Raw genomic sequence first — 17,324 nt, 5'->3', positions numbered from 1 at the left:
GGGATGCCATCAGGGCCGCCTGCTTTCCGTGCATTCACCTTGCCCAATATTGCACACACTCCAGAGGTGGAAAATGTGAGCGGCTGCTCACCTGGTAACAGCTCAACTTTGAAGATGGCCTCCGTATTCCCCTTTTCAAAGCGAGCGTAAAAAAGATTGAACTCATCAGGGAGCTGGTTGAAGGTGTTCTGTTGAGTGAATTGTGGTCAGTAATAGCCTGTATTCCTTGCCACATGCGTTGGGGATCAGAGTTGAAATATTCCTCAATCCTCTGTTTGTATGTGTATTTTGCCTTACATATTCCCCTCCTCAGATTGGTTCTGGCGACACTGTAAACCTCCCGGTCTCCAGACCTAAAGGCTGTGTTGCGTTCTTTAAGCAGGAGACAATCCTCCCAGTTCATCCAGGGCTTCTGAATGGGAAACACCATGATGTTATTTTGTGTAGTCACCTTATCCACACACCTATTGATGTAATGAAGAACAAAGTTGGTGTAGGTGTTGATATTGGTGACTGAATCAATGGTGGTCTGTGTAGCAAATTTCCTCCAATCTGTATGTGTGAACTGCTGCTGGAGAGTGACTTCAGCCCTTTCCAGCCAGATTTTAACAGTCCTGACTGTGGGTTTCACAGGTTTGATAACTGTAGAGTACTTGGGCAACAGGAACAATGAAAGATGATCTGATTGTCCAAGGTGAGGAAAGGGTGTAACTCTGTAAGCATTGGCCACATTTGTATATACATGATCCAGGGTTTTTTGTCCCCTAGTGAAACAGGACACATTCTGTTGGAACCTTGGCAAAACAGATCTTATAAGGTAAAATATACAGTAAGCGCTCATCAATAGTGGCAGCAGCTGAACATAAAGGAAAACGCATATAAAGTCCCACAATTCATATATATAAAAATGCAGCGCTTGAAAAGAAAGGTGATGATAAGACACAGTCCAGTGAAAAAAATGTGCTCCGTATTTCCTAGTGCAGGTGGTAAAGATTTACACTAACCAGATAGCGTAAAATTATACGCATGTGTATATGTATCCTGTAGAGTCCCCTTCTGCACTCAGATCTGGTCAAATAGATAGCCGGAAAGGATAGACATCCTACGCCCTCTTGTGGTGAAAGAGTGGTCCAGCAAGTCAGAGCGATGCCAATCAGAGTAAGCCTTCCCCCTTCACTGAAGATGACAAGGAGATCCCTTGGGGCCTCGTTGGAGTCTGAAAATCCCTCCAACGAGGCCCCAAGGGATCTCCTTGTCCTCTTCAGTGAAGGGGGAAGGCTTACTCTGATTGGCATCGCTCTGACTTGCTGGACCACTCTTTCACCACAAGAGGGCGTAGGATGTCTATCTTTTCCGGCTATCTATTTGACCAGATCTGAGTGCAGAAGGGGACTCTACAGGATACATATACACATGCGTATAATTTTACGCTATCTGGTTAGTGTAAATCTTTACCACCTGCACTAGGAAATATGGAGCACATTTTTTTCACTGGACTGTGTCTTATCATCACCTTTCTTTTCAAGCGCTGCATTTTTATATATAAAAACAGATCTTAGATTGCAGTGATTAAAATCCCCAGCAACAATAAAGGCTCCATCAGTATGCGTTATCTGCATTTTATTGATAGTAAATCTAAGGTCTTCTATGGCTGTGCTAGCCTTAGCATCTGGAGGGACATACACTGCAATCACAACAACGCATGTGAACACACGTGATAAGTAAAAGGGTCTGCACTTAATAATCAGGTATTCAAGATCAGGAGAGCAATGAGAAGAAACCGTGACAGAAACCGTGCACCATGATTTGTTTACATAAATGAATAAGCCTCCTCCCCTGCTCTTACCTGTGCATGCTGCTTCTCTATCAGCCCTGAAAATGGTGCACCCCTCGAGCTCCAGTACACTGTTTGGGATGCCAAAGTTGAGCCAAGTTTCCGAAAAAAACATAATTTTACAGTCCATAATCAGTCTCTGTGTGAGGGTCCAGACCCTGAGCTCATCCAGTTTAACCAGAGACCGAATATTGGCAAGAAAAATACTAGGAAGCGTTGGTCGATGTGGGTTTAGCTTAGCCCAAAGTCCTCCACATTTCCATTGTTTCTGTGTATGGGCTCTGCATCGGCGTCGACGCCGATGAGCAGTTCCGGTCGAAATAAATGGCTCGATGTGAAGTGGCTTCCTTACAAGTTCCTGTGGTATCTGGTCAAAGGTAAAAATGAAGTCCGAAAAAGAGTTTGTGCAGATATGACCAATATCCAAAAGTAACCGTTTATCAAATATTATACTCGCATTGCTAAATTGTGCGAGCACGCAGGAGAATAGTGCATAAATAAGCACAAATGTGGCAAATCTTGAGAGATGCTGAGCTTCACGCTGTGTACGCGCCACCATCGACATGATATCACTCCTCCACTTCTACCCAGACAGGAAGTCTCTATGGAAGACAGGAAAGGTTAGTTAGAGTATAGGTCTGCTCTAAGTGCACTTCAGTTGCCTGATTTTAGACACTGAAAGGGTACTGCACTGTACTTGACAGTGTAGATAAAATAAAGTTTGTATATATTGCATATATGGGAAGAATATAAAGTATGCTGAAGAAGGAAGTAATATAAGCAATATGTGGTGAATTTCTTACTTTTTCTATTCTGCCATATTGGGCCAGTGCAGTGCATGAAGGATGAGGCCAACCAAAAGTTAAATTTTAGTCTGAGTTTGGCGTCTTGTTCTATTTGAGAGTCCATCAGTAGGATTTCCTTGCCATACGTCATGGCTCTGTTCTCTGCCCTTAGAGGATGTAAAAAAAAAAATCTTAATTGATTTTGCTCTACAAAACCATAATTGTCCATAGGACCTTTGATGGTTCCTGTTGGATGGATGACATGCTCAGATTTCCATCTCATACCATTACTAGGATACTAAGTACAAGAATCCTACACCTGACATTTACCAATATAATCATCAAAGTGGAAAGACTTTTAATTGAAATGGCTTCTGTAGAGGTTTATTTGACACTAGTTAAATATTTAGAGTAGTCTTTTTCTGGATTGCCTCTGATGCATCTCATAGTGGTTTGTTGGGGACTCTGTAATGGAATATCAGTTGGGTGGATTATTGTTGATTTTTGCTCTCTCTCCATAGTGCTTGTCATAATTTTATCTATAGGAAGGAATCCTAGAGAATATTTCGATGTTTTAATAATGGTTTGTACATTTTATAGAGGAACTTCCATTTGTTTTTTTTTAATAGTCAGCAGCTATAAGTACTGTAGCTGTCTTTTAAAAATCAGGTACTGATAAGTGTCTGCAGCCCGGTGATGTCTTCCCGCAGTCAGTTCCTCTTATTGCTGCGGCTTCCCGGTGCTGCCATCTTGGATGCTGGAGCCAGCTGTGACTTCCTGAGGAACCAAAGCCAGAACTCCACTACTCATGCTGGAGCTTGAGTGGTATCTTGTGAATGGTCCTGCAGCCTCCTGGGACATGTGACGTGTCCCAGGAAGCTGTGGTAGGGGATGGGGCAAAGGGCATAATTTTCACCTAGGCAAGGACTGAGGAAGTGGGAGTGGGTACTGATAAAAATCGCCCCCCCCCCCAAAAAAAAACCTGTAACTCAGTTCCAGACTGGGGGAGGGAGCAAGCCAGTGGGACTTAACTTTTTGAGTGATGTTCCACTTTATTCATGCAAGGACATTGGTAATATGTATAAAAGATGCACTGTGAGAATAAGGCGGTATCCTACATAATACTATTTTATTCTATTATAGAGCAAAACATTTATACATATAGTAAGATCAAGGTTTGATTATAGCCACAGCATTGAATTAAAGGACCAGGCTAGAATCTGGAGGGTTGGGCACATACCAGGACGGGAAGGTATTAAAAGCAATAAAAATAACATAGACGTTCTAACCTTTCCACTGTAGACTAAAATATTTTTGTTACAGTCTTTATATTCAGGGAAGAGATTTTCCAACATTTCCTTTCCCCTTAAACCCTTTTACTTGGACAGCAAGTGAACGGGAATCTCCCTGATGGGGACACAGATTGCAGTGCACCATTGCAGATGTTGCAACCTTCCCACCCACTATTCAGACCAAACAAACGTTTTGTCTGGAATTATTTCATTGTTACAATGTTTTCACCTAATATGTATGTTTGTTCATTCACCGTTTATCTGGCACTTTTTACAAACAGTAAGAGTTTGCTTTTTGGTTTTACCAATTTTTACTTCACACAGGCATTGAATTTTTAAGGTTAAGTCCACCTTTTACAGAAAAATAATAAATGGAAATATGTTCGCAGAAAGAAATGTGCATTTATTATTATTATTATTATTATTTTGCATAGGAGCCTGCACAACATTTCACCCATGATTTGCCTTGCAGAACCCCCAATCTCCTTTTTATTTTTAAACAGTTCAGCAAAGGCAAGGCTTTATTTGTAAAGTAGAAGAAATAATGATTGCTTAAAATACATGCAGTACATGTAGGAGTCTTCTTTATTATGAATGAATATAATGGTGTTATTTCTCCATGACAGCTGCATTCCATGTTTTTCTTCTGATTCCTAAGCATTGTTAATCTAGTGTCAGTAATACTTGCAGAGTCTTTAGTTTGGTGGAGACGTTGGCGTTTGATATGACAGCTGTTTATCCTGTTACTCTGTTGTACAATACAGTCTTGCCAATTACACATTTTCTTCTTTTGTTAGCAATCTGCAATGACTTCATGGTAATCCTTGCAAATATAAATTCCACTCATAGATCATTTTAAAGCAAGGGGATTTGAATCAAAATGTTCAGTGCATCTCACTTTGATGTTCCAGTTTACAATTACATTTTTAATATACTATTGTCTTCCCTGGCTTTTCTGTGATGATATGAACATTCAGATTCCAGTGACATTCATGCAGTTTTTAATAACTCTTGCATAGTCAATATAACACAAGATGGACACTTGACATACATTCAAAGTAAAACAGCACATTCTGTCACTGTCTGCTAAAGGATACTGGTCATTGCTTGCAGTACACCAACCAGCCTTAAAGTGTTACTATTTATTTATTATTAATATGATATTAAACCCCTTAATTTTTAAACTTTTTCAGTAGCTGATTCAACCACTTACTGAGTATGCAGTGTCTTTTCTGTTTTAATTCTTGACTATGTTTTTGTGTAAGCTGGTGCCATGATTGCTGTCACAGGTTTCCTGTTTAAGGGTGGCTTCTTTGTCTTGAAGCATCCTATTAAGCCACCATTGCATGCAGAGATTAGAAATGTGTCTCCTTACACTGTATGTATCAATAGTAACACACAGCCTTGTAGCCTAGAATGGCAAGGCACTCCTGTGCCCCCCTTTCCTTCTCCAAGTCAACATACTGGCTTAGATACTGCCCTGACCACTGTTAGCTCTTTCCTGTGAAGATTGGACATTCAGGGAAGCAGCACTGAGAGAGCATTAACCAGCAGCATTGAAAGTTGTAAACTGTAAGCTCCAGGTTGTGATATTTAGCTTACACAAGACTCAGTAGTCTCTCCAAGCCACAGTATGAGACCTGGGTGCCTGGGCAGCCAAAAACCAAGTAACAGTTTGGTCACAAGATAGAAATCTTATTATCATCTATTCAAGAGTACTGGGTATTTATCATTGTTTCCAGTGACCCGACAAATCGACAAGGCAATGAAGGTAGGGTGACTATGTAAGGTGGGGATGCCGGATGTGAGTAAACCAATTGCTTTGCTCTGCATGGTTCATTCTAAAGTCTATTTCTGGGCAAGTTAATATAAACTCATGGAATACATTCACATTTTCCAAGACTGCCATACAGTTATTATTTTTAGATGGAGATCAGAAATGGCAGCCAACACTCACTCACCGACCACTTAGGTACACCTGTTCAATTGCTTTGTAACATAAATTGCTAATCAGCCAATCACATGTCAGCAACTCATGTCAGCAACTCAATGCATTTAGGCATGTAGACGTGGTAAAGATGACTTGCTGAAGTTCAAACCAAGCATCAAAATAGGGAAGAAAGGGGATTTAAGTGACTTTGAATGTGGTATGGTTGTTGGTGCCAGGGCTGGTCTGAGTATTTCAAAAACTGCTGATCTACTGGGATTTTCACACACAACCATCTCTAGGGTTTACAGAGAATGGTCTGAAAGAGAAAATATCCGGTGAGCCGTAGTTGTGTGGACAAAAAAAAAATGCCTTGTTGATGTCAGAGGAAAATGGGTAGACTGGTTGCTGCGACATTCACATGGTAGGGCCAGAATTTGGCATAAACAACATGAAAGTATGGATCCATCCTTCCTTGTATCAACAATTCAGGCTGGTGGTGGTATAATGGTGTGGGGGATATTTTCTTGGCACTAGCAAGGTGTACCTAATAAAGTGGCCGGTGAGTGTATATTGTTTTATGTACGTTTCCTTGAAGTACTGCATTGTACTGCTCAGTTCTTTACTGCCATGAAATTACTTTCAAGTGCAGGTTGGTCTCATAGATTCCATTGCTGTGCATTTACAGCTGGAGCACAGAACAGGTTAAAGATCTTTTTTCCATTTGGACAAGGACATTCGCTGACACTAAATTCCCTCTTGGATGTACAATTCACTGTATCTGTACATTTAATTCCAGTTCTTCATTATGTAGGAGTAGAGAAGCGGAAATGCATGTTAACAATTGATTAAAGTACAAGAGTATACGATGAAAAAGGAGTGTTGGTGGGCAGTAATACCACGGAGACTCATGTTATACACTCCCAGTTTGATTCATAGCACTACTTATCACATATTATTCAAAGTTGGCTGCTAAAATGTTCTGTACACTTCCACTGTTTAAATTACTTTCAGTGGCTTCATTTAAACATATAAAATGAATTCCCAGACGTGTAAACACATTATAGAGAACACAGTTCATACACCGATCAGCCATAAGTTTATGATCACTGGCAAGTTACGTGAATAACATTGACTATCTCCTTACAGTAGCATCTGAAAGTTGGTTAGATATATTAGGCAGTAAGGGAACATGTTGTCCCTGAAGTTGATGTGTTGAAAAAAATGGGCATTGCAGTCTGTTATATATGGGGCTGCGTAGCTGCAGATCGGTCAGGGTGCCCATGCTGACTCGTGTCCGTAGCCAAAAGTGCCTACAACGGGCACGGGAGCATCACAACTGGTGGCCTGCTCTGATGAATCCCTTTTTCTTGTACATCATGTGGATGACTGGGTACCTGTGTGCCGCTTACCTGGGAAAGAGATGCACCAGGATGCACTATAGGAAGAAAGTGAGACGGTAGAGACAGTGTGATGCATTGGGCAATATTCTTCTGGGAAACTTTAAGTCCTGCCATTCATGTGGATGTTAGTTTGACATGTACCACCTGCCTAAATATTGTTGCTGACCAAGTACACCCATTCATAGAAATGCTATTCCCTGATGGAAATGGCCTCTTTCTTCAAGAAAATGCACTATGCCACACTGGAAAAATGGTTGAAAAATGTTTTGAGGAACAAGTCTGATCCATGGAGGCCCCACTTCACAACTTACAGGACCTAAAGGATCTGCTACCGACTGTATGGTACCAGATACCACACCATACCTTCAGAGGTCTAGTAGTGTCCATGGCTCAACAACTCAGGGCTGTTTTGGCAGCAACAGGAGGACCTACTCAATAATAGATGGGTGATCATAAAGTTATGGCTGATCGGTGTATATAACTTTAATTCCTTTCTTGGTTTCTAATATTAAAAGGAAAAGTTCATGCAAAGCTTTCTGGTAAAAGCCGTTTCTACCTTTTAGCAAAACCATGCCCAGGGAAAGACAATGATAATTCAAATTTTGAAGAAGATCTGCCAAATACAGCAATCCCTATTCCACTGCCATACCCACATTATTGTACCTGTACCACATTTTCACTCCAACCAAAGGAGTGGCAGCAATAAAACATCTGTCCTGATTGCAGAGATCATTCTATTTGTGCCCTGGCTACTATCAGGGACACTGCAATAAAAACTTGGCATCTGTTCTAGCCTTTCCATTTCTGTCCTATCCAAAACAAGGAAACATTTTTGCTGGAGTTCCACTTTAACTATGACAGAAAAATAGCAGAAATCTCAGTTATGGGGGCAAAAGTGGCAATAAACCACTTTTTTAATAGAGTGGGAAAAGAATTGAATGTTTTTCTTTTGGGGTTTTATAGCTGTATTAGTCCACAAGACTATGGTCACCAGAACAGGAGGTAAAGGTAAATCTACATAATCAACATATAACATTTGTGAAAGGGTACAGCCACTGAATAAAAATGATTTTTCTGTTTTAAAAAATTTGGTCTTATTTGTTGTAAATGTTTAGTAACCATAAGACACAAATTCTGAAAACAAAACATGGAAGTAAATGTGATCATAGTTAATTTATGCTATGCTATCTAGCATTGCTTTTTAAAAAAGAGGTAGGGCTTTTTGTCCCTATTTATACTTGCCTAGGTGGATGCAGCATCAGTCTTTCGCTTTGAGGCTGGCTCAGGCTCTCAGTGCTTCGCTCCAGACTCTGGGTTGGATCCTGACTTTGAGATTGAGATCCTTCCCCAGTCTGGATCGGCTGAGTGATGTGAGCCGACAATGGACTTCAGTCCGCTGTCAGCTGAAAATGGGTCATAGGAGTGCAGAACGAACTGCACTTCTGTGATCCACAGAAGAAGTACAGCCAAAAAAGCTATGGCTATACTTCTTTAATGTTTAACCTTTTGACAACCGGGCTATAGTCAAATGATGGCTACAGCACGGTTGTCCACTTCTGGGAGGGCATCATATGACGTCCTCCCAGAACGCACTCCCAGCAGCACGCACCCGGCGCTGTCTGTGATCACTGTGTCCTATAGACACAGGTGATCACATGACAAGGTAAAAGGCCAATCACAGCGGCCTTTTACAACGGGATCAGCTGTGTCAAATGACACAGCTGATCACAAACTAAATACAGTTGCCGATAACCAGCAAATGTCATAGAAGACATCTGCACTGATTATGAGTGCCCTGATTATCAGTGCAGCCCCAAAAGTGCCCAGCAGTGGCACCCAGCAGTGCTGCCCAACAGTGCCCATCAGTGCTGCATATCAATGCAGCATCATCAGTGCCTCCTCATCAATTCACACCAGTGCAACCTATCAGTGCTGCCTATCAGTGCAGTCTTATCAACGCCCATCATTGAAGGAGAAAGTTTACCTGTTTGCAAGATTTTATAATAGAAACAAAGAAAAATTTTTTTAAAAAAATGTTTTGCTAATTTTTCGTTTATAGCGCAAGAAATTAAAAACCCAATGGCAATTAAATGCCACCAAAAGAAAGCTCTATTTGTTTAAAAAAATGATAAAAATTTCATATGGATGCAGTGTTGCATGACCATACAATTGTCATTCAAAGTGCAACAGCGCTGAAAATTGGCCTGGGCACGAAGGAGGTAAAAGTGCCTGGTAGGCATGTGAGTAAGAACATAACAAGTTAAGAAAATGTATGTATGTATATATATATATATATATATATATATATATATGCAAGAATAAGTATGTGAACCCCCTTGGAATTAACTCGTTTTCTGCTGTAATTTGCTGTAAAATGTGATCTGATCTTCATCTAAGTCCTTTTTTTTAAATTTTATTATTATTATTGTGGGTAAAAGCAAATAATAAAAAGCTATACTGTCTTCCTAACCCCCAGTTGACTAAATGTTTTATGACCTGTGTTCACTTTCTCATTCTTCTTTGCAGCTTGCAAAACTTGAAAAGCAGCAACAAAGGAAAGAAAAGGCCAGATCTAAGGTCCCTTCAGAGTCCAGAGAGAAGAGCACACCCTGTACCAAGGATGACCCTAGTGCAAGCAGTGGAGCAGAGGGAGATGTGTCCTCTGAAAGAGAGCCCTAGTGATTCTGGAAAGAACTAGCAGGTGAAATATCAGTCATTATGAAGATTTACAGAAATAAACATATATGACAATACATGTCCAAAATAGAGATAATGCCAGAGACTGCACTATACAGAGTGACTGCCAGAAAAACTTCATGATACAGAGAAACTGCCACCATGACTTCAGGGCACAGGAGACACTACCACCATGACTTCACCATATTGTGCCATACAGACAGTTTTTTGGGGTTGGGAGGCTTTGGTGAGATATTTGGGGTCGTAACAGACCCCTGCTGTCTCTTTTTTGAGACAGAGAAAGGGACTAAAGACATAACTCTCAGTTCCTTTCTCTGCAGCCACAGTTACATTGCATATGAATGAATAGAAGTCTGCATAAAGACTCTTATCTATTCATAAACAGGAGCATAGTAAACACTATTTACTATGATCCAGTGATGAATAAATACAAAATTGATCTGTAATGGTCGCTGTCTGTATTCATTCAGGAAAGGCAGGGGGATGGTATTATTAATATTATTATAATACAGGATTTATATGGCACCAACAGTTTACACAGCGTTTTAAAATATAAAGGGGGACAGTACAATCACACTACAGTTCAATACAGAAGGAATAGGAAGGCCCTGCTCATGGAGCTTATAATCTAAAGGGAGGGGGAGGTCGTACAACAGGCAATAGCTGAGCATGATCTGATGGAGGTGACTCAAATACAGTTCTTAGGTGGGGTAGGCTTCCCTGAATAGATGAGTTTTCAAGGACCACCTAAAGGCAGACAGGGTAGGAGCTGACCGGACATACTAGCACATTATGACTTAAATTGCCTGGTTTATTACCGCATTAAGTAGGACTAACTAAGATTTAAGAATGGGTTAAATAGCAATATATTTTGTTTACTTTTTATCTACATATAAATGAAATATAGTATAATATAATATTAGTGTTACACTGTATTGTTCATTGATACTTGTAGACTGTTTGGAAAGGCCATTGTACAAAGGAGTGGATGCATTCTGACTGTCATTTTGACAGCCAGTAAATTATTGTTGGTTGGAGTAGCGGCAGCAGAGGGAGAGGAACCAAACGTAAGAGATATGTCCTAGAAACTTTGTTAAAGATTGTTATTCCATTATTCCAAAATGTAAAAACATTTAAAGTTGTTAATATAAAATAGCACTCAATATGGACAAACGATACTGTATATAGTGTGATATCAAGTACAGCCCTCAGAGGACGAAGTGTGTATTCTGTGATGATGGCTTCTAACTAACATTAGAATGTGCATACTATGCCTTGCTAGCACACCCTGGAGAAAAAAGAAACGGTATGGAAGCAGGCTCTGGTCCACTTCTTTGACTTGATATTCTTCAGGCTTTGGTATCAAGGCATTGTTAAGGAATTTGCAGAATGGTATCATTCTGAAAATGATAACCTTACCAAATAGGCCACATGCATATCTTGCCACATTTTTTATGTGCTGTATTGTGTTCCATTTTCATTTGTATGTTGTAGAAATGTCTAGTTTTGGCTATACTGTAGCAAACAATGGCAGCAATATCATCGAAATGTTATATTGTAACGCTTACATGAAACCTTGTTTTGGATATGTCGTAATTGAAATATAGTTCAGTTAAAATGTTATAATTTTGCTAATAGGGGTTAGTGATTGTGTGTCCTTGTTTTTCTCTTCCAGGAGATCACCAACCTGGAGAAAATTTCCTTAGGGACCAAACTATTTGTGTTCTTATGGAATAAAGCACAGAATATGCAATATCTGTTTGTGCTTGTTGCCTGTTCAGACTGCACAGTGTCCACAGCAGTCATTCTATTGTGTGATTTATGTTTGATTATGTATGGAATGTTGAACTTAGAACTTAGTTTAGTTTTCAATTTGTCTTCTTAAGCTGACCTTGGGCCCAGAAATCTATTCATTCACAAATAACAGGACACACCCAATTTCATAAAGCTAAACTCTAGCTAGATATTAAAAAAAAAAAATAAAATTACATGTTCTCCAATGACAGTGCTTTGCATAAGTGTTCACCCCCCCCCCCGCCCTTCATCTCTCGGGCCACATTTTGTAGGCTTATAGCCTGCAATTAATTGGTTTATTGGGAGTTTTATGTCACTGCACAAAATAGTCTAGAATGTCAAATATAACTGACCATGTTGACTGCAGCTGTATTCACCTATTTTGCTGTAAAACCTCTAAATAAAACAGTTGCCCTGACTGTATTCCGCCTATGTGCAAATAAGTGGGCTCAGAAAATCTCTGTTTCTGGAATGCTCTGGAGTTTGGTATAGAATATACTGAAACAAATAGAATCAAGGCAAAAGAGCAGCAGGACTGACAGAACAAACTGAATAAAACTGAGCAGCAAAACAGTGAAGTGGGGAGAACAGAAGACATCATGGAAATTGCAGAAGGTGGACGACTCACCCAGAACTGGAGTTATGAGCAGGGCCACACTAGGAGAGCAGCAGAGAGATGGGGGAGATACAGGCACAGAGGAAGAACAGAGATCTGGGGGAGGTCAGTGCAAAGTGGAAGTGCTGGGGGATATCAAGATACAGCGGAGGAGGGGAAGAGCTGGAGATCAAGACACAGAAGATAAAAAGAAAGCTAGGGTTGTTCTGGGCCCAGTGGGGGAGTAGAGGACTGGAAGAGAACTGGTCACAGTGAAGGAAAATCGGAGAACAGCAGAGAAGTGAAGGAGCTGGTGAACAACTGGACACGATGGAGGAATGCAGGATCTGAGAAAGATTGGGGCACAGTAGAGGAGTGAAGACACTTCAGAATGAGGTACAGTGGATAGGACTAGACAGAATGAGAGGATAGAAGAGTGGAAATAACATCAGGCTGTTTTGGTTACCTATGATGCTTTCTGTGAAAAGGTCCTGTATCTGGGGTTCTGGTTATACTGCCTGGCAGGGTTATCTGGATTTAAAGAATGGCTGAAAAGAATTGAAATTATAATGACAAGTAGAACAGTTCACTGATATGTAAACTTTGTATTCATCTTAACGCTGGATCCCAATCTGCAGCTTCACTCTCAACCCAACATCCTACTTGCATGAATGGAGTCATGATTATGCTTCAGGACATCCTTCCCTTCCATTTCTTGCTTTCAGGGCAGGAACCACTCTTTTGTTGGGTAGAGGAGAATTCCTGGCAGAACAAAGCAGGGTCAAAACCTCCGTGCACATCATCTGTGAAATGAGAGTAACTTCTTCCACTGCCGGGTTCAGTAAATACAGTAATGAGCACTTCCAATTATTTAATCATCATTAGGTACAAGAGTGCTGCCCCACAATCCCTTTTAGTTTGTTGTCCTAAACTAATTTCTCTTTAGTTTAGAAAATCTTTAGGGAACAACTAAATCTGATGTTTAGGATTTTTGCCAAAACACCAACTATTGTGGTAAGGAAAGGATTTATCCTTTAATTTGAGTTCCACCCCCCATCACAAAAATTAAATGTCTGCAGCTACAAATCCTGTAGCTGCTGACTTTTAATATTAGGGCACTTACCTGTCCAGGGACCCAGTGATGTCCTCACATCGAGCCGATTCTTCAGTCGGCTGGCAGGTGCTGGCGCCGCCATCTTAACTAATGGAAACTGGCTGTGAAGTGGTGCAGCTTCACAGACTGTTTCCTACTGCACTAGCACAAATCACGCTGCACTTTGTGAATGGGCCACAGTCTTCTAGGACTTGTGAAATGCTTCGCCCACACAGCCACCCCATTCAGAGTTCTGTGAATAAATGAACTACAAGATTCATCTACCACCATGCAGACAGCTTGTAGTTCTCAATGAACTATGAGAATCCGCACCCTCGTAATTCATTGGCTCTTCTTGCACTCCAGTAACTGTCTGCCTGTATGGAGGTACAGGCAGACAGCTGTACCAGTGCCTGCAGAAGTCTGACATTGCACATGCGATCCATTGATCATGGATGCAATGCTTTGCAGGCCGCAGTATAGAAAAATAATACATTTTTTACCTGCAAAATCATGTGCATTTATTATTTTTTCCTTTTTACGAAAGGTGAACTTAGCATTTAAATTTAATAAAATATTGAAACTATGTATACAGAAAAGAACCAAGAAATACAAATCACACAATCTTGATGGTCATGAACGGTATTGGCGCTGCTAAGATTTAGGAAATGCAGACATTATCCTGACACACATCACACATAAAGCATGAGATGGAGATGGTGCTTGTCTTCTTATGTTGCTACAGAACGTAGGTCATGTGATTGAGCAACAGATTACGACCTGATTGACTATGAACAGCTCAGCCTTCCACAATCTTTTAATATTACTGTTATCTGGTATTGTCGAGTGGACTGATAACATACAAGTCAAAAAGGGACACATGCAATAAATTTAATTTTATGACACACAGCTTACCTTCCTAATATCCATTTAATGTTATTGTTTCAGAGAACAAAAGACCATGGAGGACAAGGGATATTGCTCTGTAATTAATTTCATAATGGAGTCCTGTCTCTAACACTGTGTATGTACTTGTATGGAGCTCACAGCTTGTATGCCGCATTCTGTGTAATAAAAGGTGTTCTATTTTGAAAAAAATATTTCTTGTCTTTTTTTAAATGGATATGAACATTAATAAAGGTCTGTGCTCTATATTGGAAGTAAATTGTAGAGGTGTGTGCTGAGTGAAGAGGTGAATAGGTGGACAGTGGTTAAATTAATGTTGTCATGATAAAAATGCTATTTGTATTTTATATAAAACACACCCCAGGAATTTTTTTTTCTCTCATTTACAAGCCACCCAAAAGTGATACAGTGTGTTACTTATAGGAAGAGTATGATGGACTAAGATACACTGTTACCCATACTTCTTGGTATATCCTTTAGTGATAGCTTGCTACCCCTTATCCTCTGTTCCCGCCAGCCTTTTAGTTGTGGGTATTCTTACTCACTGCTCCCTTTCCTATATTACTTTAAACCTTGGCATCTGTCCAGAGTGCTCAAAGGAAAAGTTTGGGGTTGCAAAAATTAAACATATATACTCAACTCTATTCTGAAGTTGTCCCATGTTGGCTCTAAGACCGAGAAATGAGAGATCACACGACCGCTGATCGCTCACTTCTCTGTTTACTCAGATCGGAGGGCATGGACTCTGCGGTTCTTTCCCACTAGCACTCACTGGAGTGTCAGGCAGTAGAGGGGGTGGGCGCAGCTGGCTCCGGATCTCAGCCTTGAGCTGAGAGGTGGAGCCAGCTGTCAATCAGGCAGCTTGGTGGATCCTGACAAAAATGTCGGGATCCTTTGAGACCCTGGAGCTGCTCCACCGTCTCAGCTGACAGCAGGTTATAGCCCACTGCTGGCTGATTCTAGGTCACAGGAGAGCAAAAGTAAGTACATTCCTGTGACTGACCAGAGAAATATGTCCAAAAAAAAACTTTGCCCATACTTCTCAATTAAAGCGGAGCTCCAGTTTCCCCCCCCCAAAAATGAAAGACACTTACCTGTCCAGGTATCCAGCGATGCCCTCACCCAAGCCGATTTTTCAATCCGCTTTGGGTGCAGGTGCCAGAATCTTCAGTAAGGGAAACCAGAACTGAAGCCTTGCTGCTTCACAGCCGGTCTACTGCGCAATTACTTGCTGAATTCAGGATCTGCAGTCAAGGATCTCCCTACAAGGCAAGCCAAGAAACAGTCTGCACAAACTTACTTCTAAGTCAGGATCTGGTAAATGAAGATGGCACTCTCCTTCTGGAAAGAAAAGCAGATTAAGCCATTGTCTAGGAGGGAGTATTACGGTCTCACAGAGGTAATAAATGGCTGTGTGTTATATTTACATATTACTTAGAACACAATAGGTAGGTCCACGTTGGGGTGAACCTTCCATGTCCTAAACAATGCCAAAGCAAACAATACAACTGGATTACAGTGTGCTTGCAAGTACTTATACAGTGGGGAAAGTAATTATTTGATCCCCTTCAGATTTTGTAAGTTTGCCCACTTACAAAGAAATGGAGGGTCTATAATTTTTTGTCATAGGTGTATTTTAAATTATAGAGACAGAATATCAACCAAAAATCCAGAAAAAAACAAGTGATAAAAATGGTATAAAATGAGTTGCAGCTCAGTGAGTAAAATAAGTAATTGATCCCCTACCAACCAACAATAATTACACACAGACACAGATTAGTCCTATCAATTTAAGTAGGTGCTCCTAATGACAACTCATTATGTGTATAAAAGACAGCTGTCCACAGAATCTCTTTCTTCCATTTAAACCTCACTACCATGGGCAAGACCAAAGAGCTGTGAAAGGATGTCAGGGACAATATTGTAGACCTGCACAAAGCTGGAATGGGCTACACAACCATCAACAAGAAGCTTGGTGAGAAGGAGATGCCTGTTGGAGCGATTATTCGCAAATGGTAGAAATACAAAATAACTATCAATCACCCTCGGTCTGGAGCTCCATGCAAGATTTTGCCTCATAAGTTATTGTTGATCGTGAGAAAAGTGAGGGATCAGCCCAGAACTACATGGGAGGGCTTGTGAATGATCTCAAGGCAGTTGGGACCACAGTCAACAAATAAACCTTTGGTAACACAATACAATTGAAATACTTCAGCACCTGCAAGGTCCCCCTAGTCAACAAGGCACATGATTAGGCCCATCTGAAGTTTGCAGTGAACATCTAAATGCTTCAGAGAAGGATTGGGAGAAAGCGCTGTGTTCAGATGAGACCAAAATTGAGGTCTTTGGCATTAACTCAACTCGCCGTGTTTGGAGGAAGAAAAATGCTGACTATGTATTTCTGACTATGACCCTAAGAACACATCCCTACAGTCAAGAATGGTGGAAACATTATGCTTTGGGGCTATTTATCTACTAAAGGTACAGGCCAACTTTGCCACATTGAACGGCCAATGGAATGGGACATGCATGGTAAAATCTTGGATGAAAACCTTTTTCCCTCAGCCAGAACACTGAAGATGGGTTGTGGATGGGTCTTCCAGCATGACAATGACACAAAACATACTGCCAAGGAAACAAAGAAGTGGCTCAAGAAGAGGCACATTAAGGTCATGAAGTAGTCTAACCCAGTCTCCAAACCCTAATCCTATAGAAAATGTATGCAGGGAGCTGAAACTTCGATTTGCCAAGCGACAGCCAAGAAACCTAAAGGATTTAGAGATGATCTGTAAAACAAGAGAGGACCAAAATCCCTTCTGAGATGTATGCAAACCTGGTAACCAACTCACTGAACTACAACTCAATTTATAACATTTGTATCATGTGTTTTCTGGATTTTTGGTTGATATTCTGTCTCTATCATTTAAAATACACCTCTGCTAAAAATTATAGACCCTTAATTTCTATTTAAGTGGGCAAACTCACAAAATCTTCAGGG

At 40.6% G+C, this 17,324-nt stretch overlaps 1 protein-coding gene across 2 annotated transcripts in view; it reads left to right on the top strand.

The window, feature by feature from the left end:
* The window catches only part of DTD1 (D-aminoacyl-tRNA deacylase 1), a 180,205-nt gene extending 165,687 nt beyond the window's left edge, over positions 1–14,518 (top strand). The window contains exons 5-6 of one of the 2 annotated variants that reach the window (XM_089669798.1): positions 9,768–9,942; positions 14,369–14,518. In XM_089669798.1, the coding sequence (XP_089525924.1) occupies positions 9,768–9,920 (153 nt within the window). In that variant the 3' untranslated portion in view covers positions 9,921–9,942; positions 14,369–14,518. Of the gene's footprint in view, positions 1–9,767; positions 9,943–11,613 lie in introns of both variants that reach the window. The other variant, XM_089669797.1, reaches the window with a different exon arrangement.
* The last annotated feature ends 2,806 nt before the right edge of the window (positions 14,519–17,324 follow it).

Source organism: Staurois parvus, unplaced genomic scaffold (genome assembly GCF_062004578.1).
Source record: "Staurois parvus isolate SC_StPar_1 unplaced genomic scaffold, SC_StPar_1.0 ptg000081l, whole genome shotgun sequence".
Classification (NCBI taxonomy): Eukaryota; Metazoa; Chordata; class Amphibia; order Anura; family Ranidae; genus Staurois; species Staurois parvus.
This window is presented reverse-complemented; position numbering and strand designations above follow the sequence as displayed.